This window comes from Ylistrum balloti, unplaced genomic scaffold (genome assembly GCF_031769215.1).
Source record: "Ylistrum balloti isolate Yb309-2 unplaced genomic scaffold, AGI_CSIRO_Ybal_v1 Utg370706, whole genome shotgun sequence".
Taxonomy (NCBI): Eukaryota; Metazoa; Mollusca; class Bivalvia; order Pectinida; family Pectinidae; genus Ylistrum; species Ylistrum balloti.
Window position 1 is genome coordinate 780441 of NW_026782423.1, and position 25014 is coordinate 805454.

At 33.8% G+C, this 25014-nt stretch overlaps 1 protein-coding gene across 9 annotated transcripts in view; it reads left to right on the plus strand.

The window, feature by feature from the left end:
- The window catches only part of LOC132557635 (band 4.1-like protein 3), a 127768-nt gene that overhangs the window by 90210 nt on the left and 12544 nt on the right, over window positions 1-25014 (plus strand). For 4 of the 9 annotated variants that reach the window (XM_060222145.1, XM_060222155.1, XM_060222152.1 and 1 more), the window contains 17 exons: window positions 1733-1855; window positions 2186-2287; window positions 3142-3184; window positions 5934-6012; window positions 6635-6679; window positions 7004-7177; window positions 8738-8825; window positions 9243-9395; window positions 9721-9818; window positions 10312-10517; window positions 11610-11833; window positions 12278-12526; window positions 12800-12865; window positions 18091-19773; window positions 20062-20109; window positions 21473-21547; window positions 22862-23008. In XM_060222145.1, coding sequence (XP_060078128.1) covers window positions 1733-1855; window positions 2186-2287; window positions 3142-3184; window positions 5934-6012; window positions 6635-6679; window positions 7004-7177; window positions 8738-8825; window positions 9243-9395; window positions 9721-9818; window positions 10312-10517; window positions 11610-11833; window positions 12278-12526; window positions 12800-12865; window positions 18091-19773; window positions 20062-20109; window positions 21473-21547; window positions 22862-23008 — 3603 coding nt within the window. Of the gene's footprint in view, window positions 1-650; window positions 721-1732; window positions 1856-2185; window positions 2288-3141; window positions 3185-5933; window positions 6013-6634; window positions 6680-7003; window positions 7178-8737; window positions 8826-9242; window positions 9396-9720; window positions 9819-10311; window positions 10518-11609; window positions 11834-12277; window positions 12527-12799; window positions 12866-18090; window positions 19774-20061; window positions 20110-21472; window positions 21548-22861; window positions 23009-25014 lie in introns of those variants that run through there. The other 5 variants (XM_060222151.1, XM_060222146.1, XM_060222148.1 and 2 more) reach the window with 5 other exon arrangements.

Here is a 25014-nt window from a genome sequence, read left to right on the forward strand (position 1 = left end):
TTTCTACAGTGACAATCATTATCAGGAAGGAAAAACAGAATTTATCATAAATACACAACCATTGCAAAAAAAAGTAATTAAACCTTTTAAAATAAAATACTAATACTTAAGAAATGCATCTATACTCATATTTACATTAGAATGTATTCGATTTTATTTAATATAAAATATTGATATTCAATTTTACTTCAAAATCATTAATATTGTTGAGTGATCATTCACAGACATAATAATCAAATATAATCCTGATATGTAGAGCGTATTTTTTTATCCCTTTTACTCGAATCGTGTCATTCTAAATTACCTTCTTTTTCAAAACTAGTTATGAATTATATCAAATATCTTCCCGGGACATGACAAACCCCACGTACATCATCAGTGTATATAAGATCCAAGTAATTTAACTGATCGTGCCGCCTACTGTGCATGGACAATCTTACCAGTAAATGGATGGATCAAACTTCTCGCCTGATTTATTACGATGTGTTAAGAGGCTGTAAAGCGAAAATCCTATTTATTAGGTACGTTGTATCCCGAAATTTCTGTCGATCAGGTGATTTTACCTGTGGCAAGATTTGTTTACTCTACCTGGCGGATATTTTTAGCTTTTCTAAGGAATTCTGGGATGTGTGTGCGTGTGATGTCATAGGCTCACACGGCGAATTGTCCCCATGTTGAGAAATTTTGTGAGACCTAGCTTTTTAGACAAGTAAATATAAGGTAAGTACTGCTAATGTTTAGAGTCTACTTATTTTAAAGTGTTTATAACGATCAAGACGACAGACACATCGATTTTGTCTAGTTTCTGTGAAAGGATCTTCGGCGTAATGTGACCTAGATATTATTGGAGTTTTTGAATGTGCTATGGCGGTAGCCATGCAAAGATACCCCGATTTACGCAGATCGGGTCCCGGTTTTAGAATTCAAGAACGGGATATTCAAGTCAAAGTTAACCAGTTATCTACATGCTTTTTTGGACTACTGACAGACTAGGCTCTTGGTGTTTACGACTGTAAGTGTGTGTATTGTTTACGTACGATGTCGGGTATGTAAGCTTGTGTTCCAGACATGCTTGGGGCACGCCACGGGGAAATATTAGCAGGCGACAGCTGATATAAGTGTTTTTTGCATTATTCAACCTTTGTCTGAAGTCTTTACGATTCGCAAGACGTGAAATAACCGAACGAAAAGGCAGGAAACGTATCTTTTATACTGGTATGATGAGTTAACCTTTTAACGTTCAAAGGTCATTCGACGGATTAGTGTGAAATTCACTTTTTGAACTGGCGGGCTTCTGCTTTCACTATCGTATTCCTTTGCATCAGGGCATTGATCAAGATTAAAGAAACATTGTTAATTAATTGTAGTTTTACTATCATCACATATCTCATGGTTTTATACACCAACACTATAAAACTGATATACATTGTAATAATGGTTATGTTTCAAAATAATGTAACGTTACATTTATCAGTTACTGCCCATATTTGGTACTAAAACAATTAAACTCCTATCGTCCCGATTCTTATGCATTCTACACCAGATATTACAACATCAACTTTCCATATATAAAGTGAAATGATGTTGCATGTGTGATTGAGATTTTTAATCCTTCAATCTTATTGATAAATGTAACATGAAATGAACATAAATCTCAATGTGGGGATCCGCTTACAAATATTTAAAGTACTTTCAAATGTTTTATGTTGTTTGTTTTCTTTTATTTTCACAGGAAAAAGAACCTGAAAAGCCTAAAACAAATCCCAAAGTAGAGCGTCGCTCCAAACCTACAGGCAAGATGGTGATGTGTCGGGTCACCTTGCTTGATGCATCCACTTTAGAAATAGAGCTTGATGTAAGTATCGTTTGGAAAAGATAATTTGTTGTGAAGTATGAAGATGTATTGTAAAAGAGAACAGACTAACCATTCCATGTTTTGAAATATGTACTATCTATGGAGAAGCAACTGTCACAGTTACAATGAGCGATACCTTGTGCCATGTTCTAAAATATGCTGATTGAAATAAATGAAGAATTTCATTTTCCCCAAATGAAAGAAATATTAGGGTCCTACGATCAGTTTTAATTTAAAAAATAATAAGAAGAACAGTTTGATGTATTGTAAACTTGTATATGCCAGTAACTAAATGTAACATTGTCTAATCAATTCTGTTGTGTGTTACAGAAAGGAGCAAACGGCCAGGTGTTATTTGATAAAGTGTGTACAAAGCTCAACCTTCTAGAAGTAGAATATTTTGGACTGACCTACCTTGACAAGGATGTAAAGGTAAATCAGAAATGCTAAATTGTTTGTTCAGTTTATTGTGCTATGGACAGCCTGGGTCTTTTGGAGGTGGAGTCTCTTTGTAGAATCTAGAAGCTACCTTACTGAACAACATACAAGAGACTCATCACATGAAGTCTAGAGCAGTTAGGGTAAAGTGTCTTGCCCAAGGACACTACCACCACGTCAGTACAGACTGATTTTTTTCTTAGCTTACTGAGAAACACAAATTGCCAGGGAAAGAGTGCACCTCAATTCTTCACCTGAAGTTACATAGGCACAACTCTACTGATTGAACTATCATGACCCCTAGAAATGCTAGAAAGAAACCCACCCCACCTCCAATGACTGTCTGTATTTGTTGAGGTTTTGTAAACTTCATTGAATATGTATAAAATAATTCATTCTGAAAAAGTCATCACATCTTGATCCTTACCATTTGTTTTACATAATCTTCTTTATAAAATCAGTGTTGAAGAATATTTTGAGTACTTAGTTATAAATGCATTTTCTCATTGTAAAAATCCAACAAATTCAACACAGGGAGGAAATACCATAACAAAACCCAGAAGGTACCTCAATATATATTTCCAACACTGGGTTTATTTCTATGTCCTACCATTTTATGGTGGGCCTACAGTGGTACTGATGCCCATCTTCCTAGTAATGAGCGATCCTATACCAACTTTATATCTTTAGAACCCTCCGCAAATTCATCAAACAATGATACTTATATGCATTGGATTGGGGCATTCATGTCTTACAGAATTTCCTAACTGATAAAGCAAAGCTTTAGGTCACATTTATGAATCAGAGTGTACATTATGTTAAATTTTCTGTTTTTCTTTTTTTTGTAGTGTTGGTTGGCTGGAGACAAGAAAATTGCAAAACAATTGAAAGGTTGGTACAACCGGACATATTAATTATTGGAACAAGAAGCAAGATTTGATGTTATAAAAGATTAATGATGTACATTTTAGGAAAGGAATTTACATTAAAACATTGTTTATCAGCTGCTCACGTAGTCTGTAAAAACAGGTATTTACCTTGGGCTCTTAAGTGAGGAATATAGACATAGGCAGTCTTTATGGACAATGATTTGCTAACACATATGTGGCCTCTTAAGGCATGTTTTAGATATTGACTTATCACATAATCTGCCCATTATCCAGTGAATTGCATATGTCAATAATTTGATATACATCAATTATATACTATGGAGTTTTTTACATTGGCTGTACCAGTCAGAAATTAATTGAAACTAATTATATGGATAATGATATTATATATATTGAAAATGACACATATATGAGATTTATAAAACTTGTGAAGTTTAATTTTTGTTCACAGACTGGCAAAATCATAAAAGCTTCCAAGACTTATAAAATCTTGTATGAAAGAATTTCATTAACAATCCTATATATATTTATATATAGGTGGCCAACTTTTAAATTCAAGTCGGACAAAAATGCTTCATTTTCTTTTAAGGCAGGAAACTTAGACATTGATATATTACATTGTTCTTTACTTACATCCTTTTACCTAAAACTTCCAGAAACAATGTCCGGTAAGCTCTAGCTAAGATGGACGGTTTTCTAAAATGACACAATCTGTTGATGTTTTGTTCTTTATTTAATAATTTTTTTGACAAAAATGAAAGCCAAGTTGGATGGTTTTTATTAAAACAATAATTACTGAATTTAAGTACCTAACTCAATAAGTTATGACAATGAAGAAGTGGTAGTATCTGAATATATTATGAACTACGATTTGGATACATATTTGTCGATTCAATAGGTGGCATACACCATGCTATGAATAACTAAAATATTTAAACATGACTTCGGATATCTTAAAGTCCTTAATACTAATATTTTGTATTCACATCCATCTTCCACTTTCTTTTTAAATTACTCTAAAGCATGCACTGACAGAATTATTATCAATGCACAACAATTCTTAGCAGAATGTTTGCCGTGTATATATACAAGACACGTGCATAAGAAAAAGTACCTGGTAAACAGGTACAGGTGTGCTTCTTTGTTGTAATAAATAGACTCTTCCTTTTTGTCTCGCTACCTGATGAAAAGTGATGTGAAGTCTAATTATCATCCTTAAAAGTATACCATTCTGTCAGTTCAGAGAGGTTACAATATCTGCCCTCAAAAGACATCTCTACATAATAATCAATTTGAGTGGAATTGAAGTTTAGTTCTATCACTGAATGATGTAAAGCTAGTCCTATACAGACAAACCTGCAGATTATGTCCCTTGAATATTTCTGCCTCATTTAAATTGGACAAAATTTCAAGGAATTTTTTCTGCAGTTTCATATGTATTCCTTGGTGTGTTGCTACAGTACACTTGTAGACACTTAATACCAAATTTCTCCGATAGAATTATGGCAATATCAATGTAATAGAGTTTAACTTTCAATAGGCTAGTTTCTGTATCATCTGTAAGAAATGGTTATATGTTTGCTATGTTCTCATCATCTGAAAGATGTACTCGGGTGAGTAGCTGGCGGAAGTAACTAATAAGACAGATCACTCAGCTAGCTAACCAGACCACTGGTCATCTGATGACCTAGCTCATTTCCTTGTCAATTGAGGTGTTGACAGGGAGTTAGTGGTCAGTCAAGTGAGACCTGTTGTATAGTTATAGGTATTCATGTGAGGTAGGTCACAGTCTGTAAGGTTTGGTGTCTTCCTAACTGATAAGAGTTTACAATCTGTTGATAAAATTAGGTTTTCTTTGTGAGGTGTATTGAGGTATTAATCCCATCTCCAGTTTCAGTCGACGAGGCACTGAAGACTATTTGTCAATAAACATGTAGTGAATATCTGGACAGGAAAGGTAGTTGATTTAAATCTGTTGCCATTCAAGGTCATTGTATTGTGTAAGGGTATTGCCCTTTCAGTATAAGTCCACTTGGTAATTGACCAGGCCAAACTATTATTACCATACATTAATGTCTTTCAGTAATCTATTATACCGGGAATGTCTGTGACACACACACCTGAATCAGCTATACACAGGGACAAAATTTGTTATTTAATCTAAACACATGTCTGTATACATAAGGTTTTGGTACTGGGACGGGCTACAAGTCACAACTCTATATGTTAATGGATCTAGCGGTTACTTTGTAATTCCTCATTCATATAAATTACCCTATTATGTTTTGATTACTTAGGAAACAGATTGAAAAATGTGATCGAGTATAAAGATTTTAAACTGCACCAACTCTGATGTATTTACATTTACTAGACATCATCATTACTGAACCTGCCAAACAATAAACAATCCTCATAGTACTTATATCATTAACAGAAATTTGTTTAATGACTTTTGAAATGGGGCTTCATGATATGTTTTTGTTACTTTATGACAAATATATGTATGTATACTTAGCCATATCTGTCCTTTGATATTCGGGGTGTGAATTTTTATTGCGCATTTGTTGTAGTGTTAGTGTACAGAAAACTTAAAATAGCTGGCAAATACAATTTTTAATTTGTAATTTAGTAATTATTTTGTTTACATCATAAAGTCAGTGGATTCCTACATTATACTTGTGTATTGTGTAAGCTAGCTTGTAAAATGATTGAATGTTACATTAATGTTTTACATATTTTTAAAATTTCAGCAGGATGTCGGTGGGTGTTCGAATTTGCTGTGAAATTTTATCCTCCAGAACCATCACAGTTAACAGAAGATATCACAAGGTATAAAACTATTTCTAAATCTGCATACAGATAGCCATTTTTGATGTTCTTCATCTACTTTTGAATTAGATATTTTTTCCTATTTATTCATGATATTAGCAATGTATATCACAAGAAGCTGAAATGTTATCATCTTTGATAAACAGATGTTTCATTCTTTTCAAAGAAAGAAAAATTGTATGAATTTCAAAATAAACAAAGAAAAGATGATGCTCTTTGGCAATTTTTTTTTCTTTTTCTGTTTCCATTCTTTGTTGAAGCAAACATAATTTTTGATTGAATTTTAAACTATCTATATTTAAAGGGGTATTCCTTAACTAAATTGAAAAATATTCATTTTAGAATAATAAAAGTTCATATAAATTCAGCAATCAAAGTCTCCTAATAATCCAAAGTAATTTGATTACATTATATTCAAAAAACATTTTCCCCTAAAGTATTCAGAATATTGGCTCATACAGTATTTCACAAGATTGTCAGTGCATTTCTTCACTCATATTTTCACTGATAGACACTGTTTTTCAAAAAATTAGAATTATGTAAGAAAACATGTACCTTGTAAGATTTCAGATTATGTAGTTGTACAGTACCACTGAGTTGATATGTGATTTGTTGTTTGTAGATACCAGTTATGCCTACAAGTCAGAGTTGACTTATATAATGGAAAGTAAGTAACGTTCATATCGTTTCACTGTCATCATAAGTTCGTATTTCGATTTTGGAACTCAGTAAAATTGCAATTGATCAATAAATATTTCCTGAATTTAGACAACATTTCTCACAAGATTGTGATGAAAATTTTATGAATGAAGTCAATTAGTTTTTACTATTTTATATGATATTTAAATGTACATAATCAGGTTACATCATCGTTTTAATTTCCAAATTAAAAAAAAAAAAATAGTCCAAGAACAAATGTATTACAAAATTCTGTTTTTCATGGTTGAAAATGTTGCAGTATTTTTTGACTAACAAGTTGTTATTCTTGCAGATTGCCATGTTCAGTAGTAACACATGCACTGCTTGGGTCCTACACAGTACAGGCAGAGCTTGGTGATTATGATCCAGTCGAATGTGCACAAGGTTACCTGGAGGAGTTTGACTTCGCACAGAAACAGACTCCAGATCTTCTAAAAAAGATACATGAACTCCATAAAACACACAAGTATGCAACATATAGGTTTTTGAGAAATGAACATTTGGTCCTCAATTTTCAAATGGATAGGAATAAAACAAATTATGTTACAATGGACAAGTCTGTACTGTGGTGGTTGTGTACTGGGATAAAACACATTAACCTAATTGATCATGATAACATGTGATGGGCCTCCTGTATGTTGTTCACAGTATATTAGTCAGCAGCTACTACAAGGAGACACGCATGCATGCACGCACACACCCACACACGCCCAGACACACGCATGCGTACACACACATGCACACACACTCCCTCCCCCCTTTACCGGCCTGACCTTTCTGTTCATAAGGCGATAAGTCCAATAAACAAACCTATAGTAGAAAGTGGACTTATTACAGGCAGTGATCTGACTTGACATTTCTGATGCCTTACCAGAGATAGCTTTCTTTACATATGTTTTATATAAACATAACATCAATAATTGATTCTGTCTTTATGTTATAATTCTGAAAGAATGGAAATGCCAAATTGTGTTCTGTCGAATCTTCTCTACATATCTAAAATTTCATTTCACTGTGTAGTAATAGTGTGGAGATAACGTAGCTTTAGAGCTAGATTATAACTGACATTTAAAGAATGTGAGATGAATATCATGATAACTGATCGTCATCCATGAAGCTTGATGGTTGGGAACATGCTGACAGGCTTTTCACATGTATAGGATTATATTTAGGATGAATATCAATGACTGATAAGTCACTATAAAATGGATGGCATCATTAAAACATTTATAGAGACATTGATTAAATTAAATTTCAAACATCACAGGCTGTATATTGAAGATCATATATGAGCTTATCCCTGTATTAGATTACAGTAGAGATATTTAAGATGCATCATAAAAACTGGAAAATGTTTGGAGTGAATTTTTATATTACCGTATTTATCCAGTAATTTATCCCTGGTAATAATCCCGTCCCTATATATTAAATGTTTAGAAGATAGTTACAGTCAGTTGCTATTTCATAGGATGCATCACAAAAAGTGAAATACATTTGGAGTGAATTTTTTTATATTACCATATTTATCCAGTTATTTATCCCTAGTAAAAAAAATATATCCGTATGTATTGGTGTTTACAAGATAAATACTATCAGAAACTATTTCATTGTTGTTTACTAAACCCACACTATGACTGAAGGCAGAGATTACGTTTTGTCCCCTGGATCTACTTCAGGATAGCTATTGTACAAATACTTGAATTGGTTTCAGAAAGGGGTGATTTATTCTTCATTTTTTTGTTAAATCAATTTGAGATATAAGTGGAAAGATAATTTTTAAGTGATTTATGGAAAAATGGATTTGAAGTAAAGTAAAAAATATTTGGTTGTCAGGAATGCCGTGGCCAGTTTAACAGTCGGTTTCTGATGTTTTATTGGGTGATATTAAAAAGAAACAACAGTTTATCTTTAGATAGTCATTATGGCCATTAGATGCTTTGTACTTTGTAGTCAAAAGTCACTGGAATGGTTACTGTTAATGATTACTAAGAAATGTATTATACAACATTCTCTGGTTTGTTTACAGGGGACAATCACCAGAAGAGGCCGAAGGAATGTTTCTAGAAAATGCAAAGAAGTTAGCAATGTATGGGGTAGACATTCACAAAGCTATGGTAAGTGATTTAGAAATAAGTGTTTGTTCAGTGAAATTAATTTAAATTAAAGTATATTTGACAGGTGATAATTTAGAGAAGTAATTAATTTCGCAAAAGTATAGCCCCTTACAGTTTATGAAAAAATACATTTCATTTCTGTTGAACAATTTCACATATAATTACTAAACTTTCCATAATGGTACCCTTGATGTTGGTATGTCACATTATGAATTTGGGTCCTATGTCCAACCATAAACTTGATAGCTCTCAGTTCTTATTTGATATAAAACTTAGCAGGAGTTAGGGACATTAATAGCTTTCAGAGCTGCCATTCTTTTTGGGGAGATTTCAGCATAGAAACAAATGTGACCTGTTTTGATTGGATGAATCTTTGAGGACATATGACCCATGATACATTAATTTTATGTTCCACAGGATTCAGAAAAGGTGGAGATTGCATTAGGCGTATGTTCCAGTGGTTTGATGGTGTACAAAGACAAACTTAGGATAAACCGATTTGTGTGGCCGAAAATTCTCAAACTGTCATACAAACGCAATAACTTCTACATCAAAATTCGTCCAACAGAGGTTAGTACTAGTATCAGCACTTATGTTTGTCCTTTAAACTATTATTGTAGGCATAAATTCATCCAATTTTTTTTCTGGCTTGTTCTCCAAAGGTAAAGAATATTTTAATTTTCAAAACCAGATATTTTACTTGGTATATCTAAACTATATACATTTTATACTGAAGTGCTATTCTTGTATAAAAAGAAAAAACTTGAAAATCGAACTGTTGATATGAAATACATCTGTAGAAGTACCATATTTGAATATAGCCTAGCAATTCATGAAACAATTTTACATATAACATGATAACATTTTAAGACAGATTTCTATTTTCATATTTCAGAAAGATTCATTTGAAAACATGATATGTTTTAAGTTAGTTAACCATAAAATGGCCAAGCGGTTATGGAAAACATGTGTTGAACACCACACATTTTTCAGGTAAGTGGTTTCTTGTCAGTTATCTCCCTTTGACTAGAAAAAACCTCTTCGTCCTTTTTTAAATAAATTTCTTTGATAATCAACATTGACTGATGTTACATTATGAATATAAGGATGTCAAAGTTGAAATGAAATGTCCATAAATTTTAGGCAAAAAGTATAATAGGTACCAAAACAAAGGAGAGAGATTGGACAATTCATGATAGCTTCTCAGTATGAAATTGTAATTTAAAAATAACCTTAAGTAAACAAATCAGCAGGTTTTGAAATTATCATTAATGTTAAAGGATGAGCTTAGTGAAAAAACACATGTTCTGGTGTAACTTTAGTTTTTGACATTAAACAATAAAGCCTAGTGTACAAATACTACTTATTTATTTAAGTTACATGTTCATTTCTACAACCCACATCACTCACACTTTCTTATCTGAAGTTTTTGTAAAAGTTAGGAAACTGGTGTAAAATATGATGATTTTTACCGTGTGTTTTACAGGTTAAAAGAAGCTGAAGCTCCTAAAGGAGGGACTCTATTCCCTCGTTTCAATTCCAAGTTCAGATACTCTGGTCGCACACAGAAACAGCTGAAGGACAGAACAGATCTTGTTGAACGACCAAAGCCTGAGTTTGAAAGGACACACTTTAAGAACAAATCTATGCCATATCCAGAGGATAAATCTGCAAAACTAAATGATAGTGATGGTATGATTTTTGTAAAAAAAAAAATTAATCCGATCAGTATCTTCATTTTTCTGTCAAAAAAAAAGTCTTTTATACTTGTTGATAATTTTCTTTTGAAATCATTTGCAAGAAACTAATATTTACTGTACTAACTGTATTTGAAAACAAATTTTAAACAAGCTTATAACTTGTTGCTGCTCTGGATTGAAATGTAGGCAGCAACCAGAGTACCCAGGAAAAACTCACATAAATTATGTAACAGGTACCCCTACACCTTTTCATGTCTGATTGGTTATTGGAAGCCAGGTTCCTGGGTGAAAGGGTGAGATGTGTTACAACTGCTCCACCCTACCACTTTGATAACTGAAGAACAGATTTCCTTGTAAATCATCAGTATTTTAAATTTGTTATTAATTTCATAAGGATTTCTGTTAAGTTCCATTGGTGTCTGAGTAATGGTATTTCTCACAACTGGGAAATACAAATATATTTTCTCAGTGTTATAAAATCTGTCATAGTCAACATGTGAAAGTTAAGTGCCATTGAGTTCACAGAATCTAATGATTATAGTATTTTTAAAAATATATGGAGGTGTTCTTGTTGTGGATACTACATTTTCAGAATGATTGGATTCTCAAATTGTCCATCAGTGGCCATTTTAGATTTAAACCTTTAATGTCATATTGCTAAATCTCAGAGATATCAGAGAAGTCTTCTTGAAACATTTGTCCTATGAAAATGATTTGATATCATTGATGGCGGATGACAAGATCCCTCTGGGTTCTCCTGTTGAAAATAAGCTCCTGGTTAAAACCATGTAGCTAATCTCTGAGATAATATCCTTGGATTCAGATTTCTTCTGTTACAGAAATATTAAATTCTGATTTTCCTTGCCCCATTTAAATATACAGAGACATATTCTGTATTTACAAGTCCAAGGTAATGTTTTAATTTAATGCTTAGGTCACTTTTTAGAGACAACCTCATCTTCCAATGTTTTTTTTTCTCTGAAGTTTCATTTGAATATGCCAGTGCTTGTATTAAGGTTGAGACAAAATTGAATATTTTACTGGTCACTTTTGAGTATCTGACTACTGATTTTACCACGTACAGACTATGGCAAGAAAAACTCTGACCATCCACTGGACGAGAACGACAGAATGGACAAAAAGTATGGTGATCCTGATGCCATTGCCAATGCAGGGCCACCTCCCTATTCCTCACGAGAGCTGGATGAGCAAGGCCAGAGAGCACCAGGTGATGAAACACATGCAGACCGCCCAAGCGGACCCCCAGGGGATGAGTCCGAGGACAGACTTGACCAGGAAAGGGACAAGGTAGGATAATGAGAACATAGCTTTGTTATGCAGAAATGTAACTCTAGGTAGAGAAAAGTCTAAAAATGTTTTTGTATTTTTATTTCATTTAATTTTACAGATTACTTTGTCAGTGTTGGTAATATTCTGCCTCTAACATTAACAAAAGAATCAAATACATGTTAGTTTGTCTTCATCTTAAAGTTCATTAAAGAAATGACCGTTAATACCAGGTGACTTCTACACAGCATGATACAGAATGATTAACAATCACAATTACATCTATTGGTAAAGTGTTAACGTTTTCCCACAGAGTTACATCTATTGTCAAAATTATGACTTTTCTACACAAGGTTGCCTCTTCATAAAGTATTAAGTTTTACCCACAAAACTACCACTCACATTAAAAATTTAACTTTCCCCTTTAAGCCTACCTCTATTATTGTTCTCAATTTTTTGTCATAGGTCGCCACTATGACTGCCCCTGATGGCACTGGAGATACCGCAGAACTTGATGCTGGTGTAGGCCTAACAAACGTTGGGAGAAAGAGTAAACGTTCAAAGGAGGAAAAGGAAAGGGAAAAGAGAGAAAAAGAAGAGGAGAAGAAACGGAAAAAGGAAGAGGAGAAAGAAAGAAAACGTTTGGAAAAAGAAAGAAAGAAGAAAGAAAAAGAGGGCAATAAATCAACATCAGAAGACAGAAGTGATAGATTAGTGAGTAGACGGAGACAAGACTCAGTAATAGATTTAATCACCACTGTTTTAAGACTCCAGAGATGTGTATACTTTTATTCAAAAGATATAGAGAAATTAAGCAATGTCTCCTTAGATGCTTGTGTTTAACATTACATTTTACTAGTTGGCAGTTTTTTGACAGGAAATATCTAGAGATAGCAAAAGTCTACTTTGCTTGTTATAAAAAGAATAAAACACTTTGTAAAGTATGTAGATTGTATGATAACAGATGTATATTTGCGGTCATTTTAGGGTGAAGGAGTTGCTACAGAAACCGCGCCAGGAGACAGTTATGGAGATGCTGCTACACTACCAAGGGTAAGTTTCTACATGGCAAAGACATTCCTCAGATCTTTCTTTTTTTGTCAAAGTCCTTTTTTCAGAATCATCTTATTTCAGGTTAGAGAGCAACCATGTGTTGAAGTCCCTATAATTGTTAGCTTTTGTCCACTACTTTCACGTTGTCTAAACTTTTGCTCTTTTTTTACCTTCTCTTCTTAATTTTTTCCTTATTGTTATTATTAGTGTATTTCATCCTGATTTTTTCATTAACGGTTGGAAACAAATAGATTCCAATTATTTTGAAAAGAAAGTTGTGCTACTCACATTTTACCTTCATAAGAATTGCTATGAGATGTGGTGTTTTACATGAGTTGGAATATGCTGGGATCTGGTTTGGTTTGTTGTTTAATCATATATGGATTGGTTGTGGACAATGATTGTGTCACTAACTAATTAAATATCTGTTTTTTTTCTCATCATGTCATAAACCTTATAATTCATGGTGATTTGGATGCATTTACAGTGATAGGTGATGGGATTTGAAAACAAAGTTTTGAATTTGAAAAAAACTTTTTTACTTGAAATAATAAAGTAACAAAAAACAAAAATAAGATAAATTTTAAGATATCTAGAATTTTAAAGAATGTAAAATATTTCATTTGTTTTTGTTAGTCTCATTATATTTAAGTAGAGTCTTAAACTTTAAAAATTACAATGTTTATTCAAAAGAAAAAAACAAATGGAGCAAGACCATGCTATATTGTGTAAAGGTTTCTTGTTTGCTGGGTGTGTCACCCTGTGTACAATTGCGGTCAATTTGAGGCAGAGTCTCCTTATAGTATCTGGTGTCTACCTCACTGAACATAAAACAGAAGTCCTGTTATAACATGCCATCTAGTACAATTGGAGTGTCTTGCCCGCGGACACAACCATGACAGCACAGTCTGGTCCATTTCTCAGCTTTCTGTGTAAAACAGACTGCCACTGCAAGGGAATGTCAAACTGCATACCTCTGATCTTCAGAGGTTACGTAGGTCAAGGGCCTAATAGAGCTATATTTGCCCTTTGTTGTGGTATCAATGCAGCAAACATAGAATTAAAGTTACAGGGTAAATAGATGTCTTTTCTTTATTGTATAGCCATGTAGCAGGTATAATAGCTAGATATATAGTTGGTCAGTACTTGCTAGTTCACAGAAACATTTTAATTGATATCAGTAAATATGTTAGATGCTAGATAACAATAGTATTGTAATATTTGTAAAATTTAAGGAAAAGTTTTACTTCATTTTGTTAAAGTTTAAGAATTGATATTCGGATAGTGTATTTTCCTACTTGTTACACAGGAGGGAATGATGTATGCTGTACCTCCCCATGAAGGTGGAGATTCACCAGAACAGATGCAGAAAACTGTAATAATCATTTATTACATCCAAACATACTTCTTTATTTATTCATTATATCATTAAATTATTGACAGGTCCTTGAGAATATATACAAAAAATGTTGTAATACATAAACAAAGAACTAAAATTTTTGTAGAGTATAAAGAGTATAAATTATTCATTGGACTAAAAAAACAAGCTTTTTTTTATAGAATTACAAGTTCAAATCAATAACAAAGAACAGATATATATTGATAGCATTTGAAATTAATACAATTAATTTGAAAATAGATTAATATAAAACCAATTTCCTCAAAAATAAAAACAGGGAAATGAAAAGGATAATGTTGAAGAAAATGTGGATAAGAAAGATCAGGATGACAAGGATGAGATAAAGATGGAGGAACCAGTGTCTCCTGGTGGGAAGGGAAAGAAAGGGAAGAAAAGTAAGAAAGACAAAAAGGATAAACATGACGAAGATAAACATGACCTTTCTCCTGGTGGGAAGGACAAAAAGGATAAACATGACGAAGATAAACATGACCTTTCTCCTGGCGGGAAAGACAAAAAGGGTAAAAAGAGCAAAAAAGATAAACATGACAATAAGGAAGGGAAACATGATGATGATAAGGATAAGAATGTTCCTGACGAGAAACATGACCTTGATGACAAGGACAAACATGACCTTGATGACAAGGACAAACTTGAGTTTGAAGTTGAAGAACCTGTTTCTCCTGGTGGGAAAGGGAAAAAGGGTAAAAAAGATAAGAAAGACAAAGATAAAGATAAGAAAGACAAGGATAAAGATAAGGACAAGAAAGGGAAAGGGTTTCTTGGACGAAAGCGAAAGGATTCCAAAAACCGTCACTCTGGAAGTGAGCCTTCATCACCTACTGGCATACCTCCCCCTGAAGTCACAGTAGAACCACCTACACCAGAGGGCACCTTCAGTACACAGGTTAATCTTTGTCAGATATCTGCTTGAAAAAGGACAGATTAATCCTTGTAATTTATCTGCTTGACAAGTGGCATTTATTGGCAAATATAGTGCATTATTATAGTATATTCTCTATGCGTACCAGCACCTAAGGTTTCTCAACAACTATGGGAGTTTTTACTAGATCCCATGTAATGCTTCTTTCTTCCTCTGTGGGACATGGTGACTTCCAAATTAAAATGTGTGTATACCCTTTTTTCCCCCCCTAAAGCTTTTGTAGTATCAAGGTGTAACAATTCAGAATAACTTACATTAATAACAGTTCTTTAAGATTAAACGAAAAGTTCAATAGTTGTCATTATTCCTAGTATGAAAGGTAGAGTTAGAAAAAAAGTTATGATATGTGCTTAGGATATATGCAAAAAATGGAAAGTATCAGGATTAGCCTTTTAAACCCTTTCCCTAAAAATACATAACAAAAATCAGTATAATTTTTAATTTTTAAATTCTTGTACAAAAATAATTAGTATGACAACTCAATGAAAGCAAACATTGAGGAAAAAGTTGGCTAAAAATGTTGAAATTCATTAAAATGTAATATGTATTTGGCACTGTTGAAGTTGGACATTGTCGCAGTCGTACAAACAAGATATACAATTGTGTACAGATTGATATTTTTCTATCACTATTTTGAAATATTGGTTAAAAGAATTATACACTCATGAGTATCTTAAGACATTTTTTACCAGAATGATAAAAGTCGTGAATGAGGGTATTGACTAGCTGAATTCATGTGTGCTCAAAACATTTTTTTTTCACATATTTTGTACTGGATTAAAAATGAAAACTTGAATAGGCAAGCTTAGCTGTTTTCCAACAGCCTTTTTTAACCTTACTGCTTCATGTACATTGTTTCAATGTACATCATGGTGATGGTGGTTTTATGATATCAGCAATTTTATTTTTATTTTCTCCCCTAATTTGCCTTTTTGGCTTAAGCATGCTTTCAATATACAAATGATCTTTCTACAGTATAGATTTGTTTTGACAACAGGGACATATGTTCATTCTACAAATACAAGTTGTGACCGGGTTTGGTTTGGGAGGGAAGGGAGAGGGAGGGGGATATGACAGGTTTGGTTTTGGATTGTTGGGTGAGGGAGGGAGATATGAGAGGTTTGGTTTTGGAGGGTTGGCAGAGGGAGGAAGATATGACAGGTTTTTTTTTTTTGGAGGATGTACAATATAATTCTGTACTGTTGTAGTTATGGCTGCTCTTTTTAGATACAGGTTATCAAATATGAAGTAGAAGATATATCAAAGAGAAAAAGGATTTGATATGACATGTATAAGTAATGATAGGAGTTGAACTCTGACTTACCATGTTAGAATCAACAAGATTGGACAGGGTCATGTTCACTTCGGACAGGATTCACTTACAGAATCACTGACACAGTTCATTTACAGGATTACTTAAGACAGGATTCACTGATTTGTTTTACAGAAGAATTGTAAACGTGTACATGTTTAATGATAATTTTTTTTGTTTCAGCACTCCTGTATGTTGTTAAAAAATGTATACTGCATGCACATATACATATTTACTCGTGTTATGTAGTTTTTAATGCATTTTAGTCATTGGCAACAATTAAGAATTTTCATTGTTTCTTGTTTAGCAAAGGAGTTTGCTGAATCATGGATGCATCAAGTCAAATTGCTGGCATGAGTGGATTTGACTTGAAGTTTGAAATTATAGCATGCATTATTAACCTTATCATATTAAGACTGATGCACCAAAGCTTTAAGACTTTCAGTGGGAGACAAAGATCAGTATACATTTATTACGGGAATGCTGCACAGAATTTTTTCATTCTGTTTTATGTTAAAATTACCAGGACAAAATTCTTGATTGAAGACAACAAATATTTGAACATTGCTTAAGGTTCAATCAACATATTAAAACAAGGATGTATTGGAAGTCTTTCTTTAAGATGTAGTTTATTCAAGTTTATTCCTGCATGTTGAACAGAATGATTCAATATTACATATCAAAACAATACCCAGTGTGACATTAATCCTGTGTGTTCATGTAATCAGACAGGAAATAGCTGTACATGCTGTGCTGTGCTTCATGAAACCCACCGACTCCCACCCAGCCACTGCACGATGTGGTGAAAATGGCAATTTTATGATAAGCCATTCGAAGTTTGTACAAGGATTGTGAATATATGCTTACAAAATTAAAACCATCCTTTGACCAGCATGGTTTGGATACAGATATAAGAGTATGAAATTTGATAGTTTATAACAAGAATCTTGTTCTAACAAAGACCGTAATGTGTGTGTTTACAAGGTACTACACAAGTGTTGCCTAAAGCATGACATTGTGAGACTGTGCAGATTATCAAGTACCTGTCTTTGTATTGATTGACATGTTTTTTAATTAAGGAAACATTAGACTGATAATCAGCATGGCTATACACATCCTTAAGGAGATGGATGATATAAGATTATAGATACAACTACTTACCCCTTAGTGTGTGGGAATGGAGACACTACTGTGTTGTTGTCATGCATTGTGAATCCACCAGATGATACTAGCTAATCTGATACAGAGTGTGGATAGTTACATAGTCACCTATGTCAAGTGATTGAACAGGAAGTATTATCCTCTGTGTACAATCCCACAGCATGAATATTTCAAACCATGAGTGACCACACGGTACAGTAAACACCACAGCATGACTACCAGAATGATAACTTGCCAAATGAGGATAATCTCCAGAGGTCAAAATGACCTTAGCATGACAGTGTGACATTGTGGTGTGAAGAATCCCCAGCATGACAGTGCCGTTGATGTAGATAGCATGGCCAACACTGATAGCTACCCTGTGACCTAGAGTGTCACTCATTATGTGACCTTTGCTCTATGTTAATCAGGAAACCAACACTAAAGATGCAGGAGATGAAGGAAGTAGTGTTGACCCTGTCCCCAACGAATCCTGCATGGACAGTGACAACAAAAACGACAAAAAGAAAGAAGTGAAGTTTCTTGATCAGTGTGTCCCAATAGAGGCAGATACCTCTGTAGAAGTTAAGGAGACTCCTATAACATCTCCCACCATCATTATTTCGGCTGCCCCTCCTCAGCTAGAGGAAGAGGAGCATGTTGTCATGGAGGTTGTCAAGGAAACAGAAGCAGAGGTCAAAACAGTAGATGATGTCAAGGTTACTGATCAAGAGATTGTCAATGAGATGAATAAAGGAGGAACCGCAGAAGAAGTTCAAATAGAACCACCAGCTGTAGTTGTAGCAAGTGTGGAAAAGTCGGAGCAGATTATTCCAGATGAAAATATTGAAGATGAAGTTTTCGAAACAGAAGCAGAACATGCTGAGAAGGTTGAGGCAGCATTAGTAACAAAAGCAGAAACAGTATCTTCTACAGAAAATATTGTGACAGATGCTTCAGACACAAATGAAAAAGCCATTGTCGCAGAGAACAGACCGACAGAACAAACTGTTCCTGTGACTAACCAAGAAAAATCAGCCAAGGAGGAAGTTTCGGTATCACCAGAGGTCTGTATGGAATCGGCGAAAAATCCAGTTGAAGAGGAGCAACCTGACCCAAAGGTCACAGAAGTGGTGGCATGTGTGGAGACAATAGTGCCCGTGGAGGACTCACCTCCACACAACACAGAGGAACATGTAGTACAAGAAGACAAAACTGCAGTCCAGCAACAAAAACAAGAAAGTTTGGAAACAGCAGATGAAGTTATCCATGAGGTTGTCAAAGGGGAGATAATTCTTCCTGTGGTAGTAACTAATGAGGAGGCTGAGAATCAGCCCAAGGATCAAGCAGAGGCTGGTCCAAGTAAAGTGTCAGAAAGCAAAGAGGCAGATGATCAGGTCGACAAGCAGGAACTCAAGAGGCGGGAAAAGGAAGAAAAACAAAAGGAGAAAGAACGAATTAAAAAAGAAAAGGAAGAAAAGAAAAAAGAAAAAGAAGAGCAGAAGAAAATTGAGAAGGAGAGGAAAAAGAAAGAGAAACAAGAAAAGGAAGAACAAAAAAGACTTGAAAAGGAAAGAAAGAAGAAAGAAAAGGAAGAAAAGAAGGCAATGGCAGCTGCTGCTGCTGCAGTAGAGAAAAAGGATGAAGAAGTTGGAGAGGAAAATAAGGAGGAGGATAAGGAAGAAGCAGAGGCCAAGGCTGACCCTGTACAGATTGAGCTAGCTGCTGCATTGGTGCAGAGGAGGGGCAAGGAAGAGGAAGAAGTGATAGAAGACAAAGAAGAAATAAAAGAAAACACAGAGGACCAAGCTCAAGAAGCAGCTGCAACAGCTGAGGTTGATGAAGAAACGGTTCAGGAAACAAAAGAGGAAACTGTAGAGGTGGATGTTGCAAAAGAAACAAAAATAGGTAAAAAAGCCAAAAAGGAAAAAAAGAAGAAAAAAGAAAAAAAGGAAAAACCTAAAAAAGAAGACAAAAAGAAAGACAGTACAACTGGTTGCTTTAGTTTCATTGGAGCTAAAAAAGCCGATAGTGACCAAGAGGAGGTAGAGGAGGCCCCAGCAGAGGAGATGCCAACAGAACCTTGGGTCACGGTAGAACCAAAGGAGTCAGAGGTTGTTATTCCTTTTATTGTTTGTCTCCTTAATATACGAGATTGACTTAAGAGATATTGAAATATGAGAGTTTTATATGAAAGTCATTTCTTTATTGGATTAACTTACGGTTACTTTCAATGAAGTTTTTTTTTCAAAAGGGCTGAACCTGTTTTAAAATTTTCAAGTATCACACCCTTCCTCTCCAGCAAGATTGTCCAGCAGTTTGAACATAGCCACTTTTATCTTTCATATTACTTCTAAGATTTTGGTTTTTCATAGGTCAATGTGTTGTGTTTCATTTTTTAGGAACCTAAACCAGCAGAAGCTGAGGAGGCCAATGTGAGTCCAAAGCAGGTTGTCTCCTTACTATTTTTTGCCTGCTGACTGCAGCCCTCTGAATGATGTGATGTCTGTTGATTGTAATGAAAATTATCCTTTTTTTCAGAATTAGTATAGAAAGCTGTGTGATTGCTCAATAAGACTTATCAATATTATAGATAGCACTAATTTACTTTCAGACATCCTATTTACTCGTATCTAACTTTTTCTTCTTTACCTTTCTGTTATAGATGTCAGTCCAGTGTGTTTAATATACCTTTTTGTGTTTTTTCTAACACCAACATTTGGAAGCCTGTTGTTTGAAGTTGTCTGATTATCATAAATTAACATTCCCACCCCCCAACCCTCCTTAAAAAAAAAAGCAAATTGACACACTTTCAAAACATTTGAAATTTCAAATTAGATTTTTTTTTGAAAAATTAAAAATATCACTCAAATGTAAAAAACAAAAATGATTCGTAAATTTTCAGGAAATTTTTAAAAATTTAAATTTTGAAAAATTTGGTTTAATAACAATTTGTTAACATTGTAGGCCCTGATAGTTAGTTAGTCATCTTCCTTCATTCAACTTTAATTTTTGTGTTGAATTCTAACATTGTATATAACAGCATGTATTTCTGTACCTATAGAAAAACTTCTAGATTCAGAAAGATGTATCATTCTATTACTTATAGTGTGATCGTTATCTGTTTTGATAAAGAGGAAAATATTGGTTATAAACTAAAGTATTGCTTCTATAAATTTGATTCTATAAAAAGAAGAAAGTTTTTACTATAAAAAGAAGAGTTTTATTGAATTTTATATAAAAAAAAAAAAAAAAAAAAAACTGTCTGTGCTAAATTTGTGTAAAGTAATTTTGCTGTAAAAATGATTCCTGAAATGAAACAAATTTTATTGAATCAAAATTGTCTTTGTCTAATATTTGTGTAAATGAAGAAAACATAATTATAGCATGAAGGATCACTGAAAATTTAACTGATTAAACTTTAAATTTCTATGTAACAGAAAAGCATGTTATCTAACTCTTGACTAACTTTTCAATATGTTTGTATAACTGGTACACATTATAATAACTACATCCATTGCATCTGTTCAATATGACAAAGAAAAATTATATCTCTAGTGTCATGATCATTTCTAAACTTTTACTATCGTCATTCACTGTGTATCTTCATTCTACATGCTCTTCCTTATATTTCATATTTTTTTTCTTTCTTCACTGAAAAAATGTTTATTTGCGATATTTCTATAAAACAATTATAGGGAATGTTTCATTTAGATACCAGTGTAATATTTTTTCATGATCTGGCCCTATAAAATTCAGGTGACGGGTTCATTTTCTGTAACAATGCTTACTAACAGACAAGTTGTATTTCAGAGGGGAGTTGGCCTAGGATGGGCATTGCCCGGTTTCGCTGAGATGAAAGAGAGGCAAGCTGCTGCTGCAGCCAAGGTTTGATCTACTTTGCATACTTAGGCATGATGATTCCATTGCTTGCAGCCATCTTAAGTTAAAGTTTGTGGATATAGGGGGTTTTCTGGATCTGTCAGCTTGGGAACATTGTCCACATCTACCTTTGCTATTTCGTAGTTTTATGAGATATTCAAAGATAGCATGATAGTAGACTCTGAACTTGGAGGATTTCTGTTGTGTTAAGAATGCAGTGTATAATTAGGCCTTAAAGAGAAATAGGGTATTGATGGATAATAATTTAATATTGATTTAAAATGGGGGTTTTTTGTGTGTAATTTTGTATGGTTTTTAATAGAAGATGAAAAATATGAAAATTGAGCCAATCAATTCACAAAGCATGTTTTGCATCAAGTTTAAAAAAAATTACAATTCAAGATACTGCATTACTAACAGTTCTCTTAACCAAATATGAATTAAAAGTTGTACAAATCTGTACCACTGTCGTCTAGTGTCTGTTACTGATGATTTTCTGAAGGTAGCTACTACTCATCCCAGATGAATTAACCATAATTCACTAACATTATATATATTCCAGTTTTTCTTTCAGTTCCAGAGGCATGCTTACAGTTTGACCTTTAACCTTTCATGCAGTTTTTTTTAATTGGATTGATAATGTTTAGTTTTATTGGTTGATTCTGTTGATATGAAATATTTTGCTGTTTCATATACCATGCTGTTTTGTTTATAAATTTGTTTCTTGTTTGAATGCTAGGTCTTCTTGTTTGAAGCACCATTACTGTTCACACAAAATTTACGTTATTCAATGGTCTGAAATTGGACTTGCTTGATAGATACTGAAAAACATTGCATTTTCCATTTGAATTCTGATAATTTTGAAACAGATTTGAGATGACCTAGCTTGTGTTCAGTAAAGCTTGTGTTGCTTCTAACGGTAAGGCCCAGTTTGTTATTGGAGATGGTTTTTTATTTCCTTCACTTTCCTTGTATTTTGTTTCTATTACAGGGTTTTAGCTATATAGTTAGTTTATAGGTTATGGACGGAAAAACTACATAAATTGCTAGTTATTTTATCTGAATCACAACTATGATCTCTTGTTTTAGGTATCAGGCTTTACCTAAACTGTCTAATGTGCATTTAACTCAAAGCTATCGAAACTATGTCAGAAAGTACTGCATATCATAAAGCATCTGATATAGTTGTATACCGTCATTGCTTAATGGGATGTTTCATATATCTGACATCACGAAATGGTAGTGTATAAAGTATGAACAGTATAAAGAATAGACCAGAGAAACTTTTGACAATAAATGGCGCACTTCGTTCTCCTTCAGCCTGTAGAAAATGAACAGCCTAGGTCTATGTCAACCTCATCAGCAAAATCCTCGTCATCTTCATCTGCGACCAGTACAGAGGGTGAACACTTTCCGCAGGAGCCTCGTGCTCCCTTGGCTGAATTTTCGGAGGGGTTGAGTTCAGAGGTTTGACCCTTACACAACTTCGTGCATGTCCAATTCAAACACCCTGCCTGGTCCCTCTCCGTTGTTTTCATATGATTTCTTTACTGATTTCAACTGATATCTTGAAATTCAATTTCGGCAGCACGCAGGTCTATTAATAGCCACTGGACCTGATTTCTGCACTGATTTCCCAACAATATCGTCTCAATTTTGTGTGATTTTGGTCCATTTGGGACCAAGTTACACAATCTTATAACAGTTTTTGTGACTTTGGCAGCACATAGACTTAACTGCATTGCATCTCAATTACTGACTGTCTTGTGAACACAACCTGTTGTAGATGTGATTCTTATGATCATGTACATGTTTACATGGTAACTGTAGATCATTGTGTCTAGGGTACAATGCATATGATGACCATTGATAGTTGGTCCTTATCATAGTTAGATGCATGTGTATATATTCTTTATGACATGTTTACTTTTACAAACTTGTGATTTATTTTCTGTGTATACTATCAAACCTTGATGCAAATTTATCAGTTTTCTTTTCATTTTGTATCTGTTGCACCCTCTTAACTGATTGTTTGACAAAATTGTACAATAATGCAATACTCTCTCTGACTGGTTAGCTTAAATTGCTGATATTATTGCTGAAATTCATTAACAAAACTGCAGTAGGTGCAGAACTCAAAATATTCGCATGAATATATAGAATTATTATAATTGATGTTTATACCTGTTGTACAGGTAAACATTTAAAACTATTGAAATAATTAACATGTTCATTGTACATGATTTGTTTTTGAGAAATGACTATGCTAACCAAGCTTGTTAATCCGAGATGTAAGTGCATTTTAATTTAAGTCTATGAGAATGTACTTCATAAGGAGAAACAAATATGTTCCCTTGTGACATGCAAAAAGAAGGGAGACATAGCATTACACATTCATTGGAGTCTGATGTTGAATCATGGTCATATCTCAAGAGCTCTGATTCGTAATGATACAATAGAACAATTGAATCTACTTCTAATGGTTGGTCAGATTCAAGTTTACTTAGAAATGGGGTATAAACATGTCATCAACATTTTCAAGTTTGTGTTTTACTATGTTAAAAGAGTGATACATTTTAAATGGTTTGCATTTTTAGTTTTGGGAGTGAAGAAGGTGGAGGGGGTGGGGTTGGGGGCGGGGGCTCTCCGTACGTTGTTGAAGGAGAAATTTCTATTTTGTTCAATAAAATGGGAGCATAACCCTTTTGTTCACACGCACCTGGTTTGTGCTCAGGGCTTGGTTTTGTGTGCTCAAAGCTTGGTTTTGGCTGTTTGAATTAAGCACTAACAGAGAAAGGGACAAGTCTTACTCTCCATTAAATGTTTCCGGGAGATAAATTCCAGTAATACCTGTGTTTAGCTTTCTTGCACAAGCTTTAACATTTTTATGGGGAAAGTTTTGACAGTAAATGGTTAAGCTAAATATAACTGCGTAACACAAACCCAATATTTCACATTTGTTGGGTGTGTTGATAGTGGAATGCTGAGTTGATATGATAATGTAAGTGATATTGTGTAGTAGATTTAATCTATGTATATACAACAGACCATAGAAGCATGTGATTACTTGTTTTTATGTAATTGAAATCTTTGTAAGGCAGCATGATATTTGTTGAAAGTTTATATGTGAATTGGATATAAAATATTTTTACGTTGTTAAGAAAGATTGCACGAAGCTCTGCTCAGTGTCAAAAATGTTGTATGAGAAAAAATGTGATTCAGTGTTGAACAAATCAAAAGGTACGTTTGGTCAAAACATTGGTTGACTAATGACAATTTACTCATTATGTGTCTGAGTCAGAAAAACTTTTTTTTTTTTTTAATTTCTTCCACAGTATAATACTAACATCATACAGAGTAAATTGCAATGACATTTTGGTGTTATTCTAGATGAATCACAACATTTGTATCATCACTTGATTATTTACTATGCAGAAGTTCATTTACATGGATAAACATAGCTTGCCGTGTAA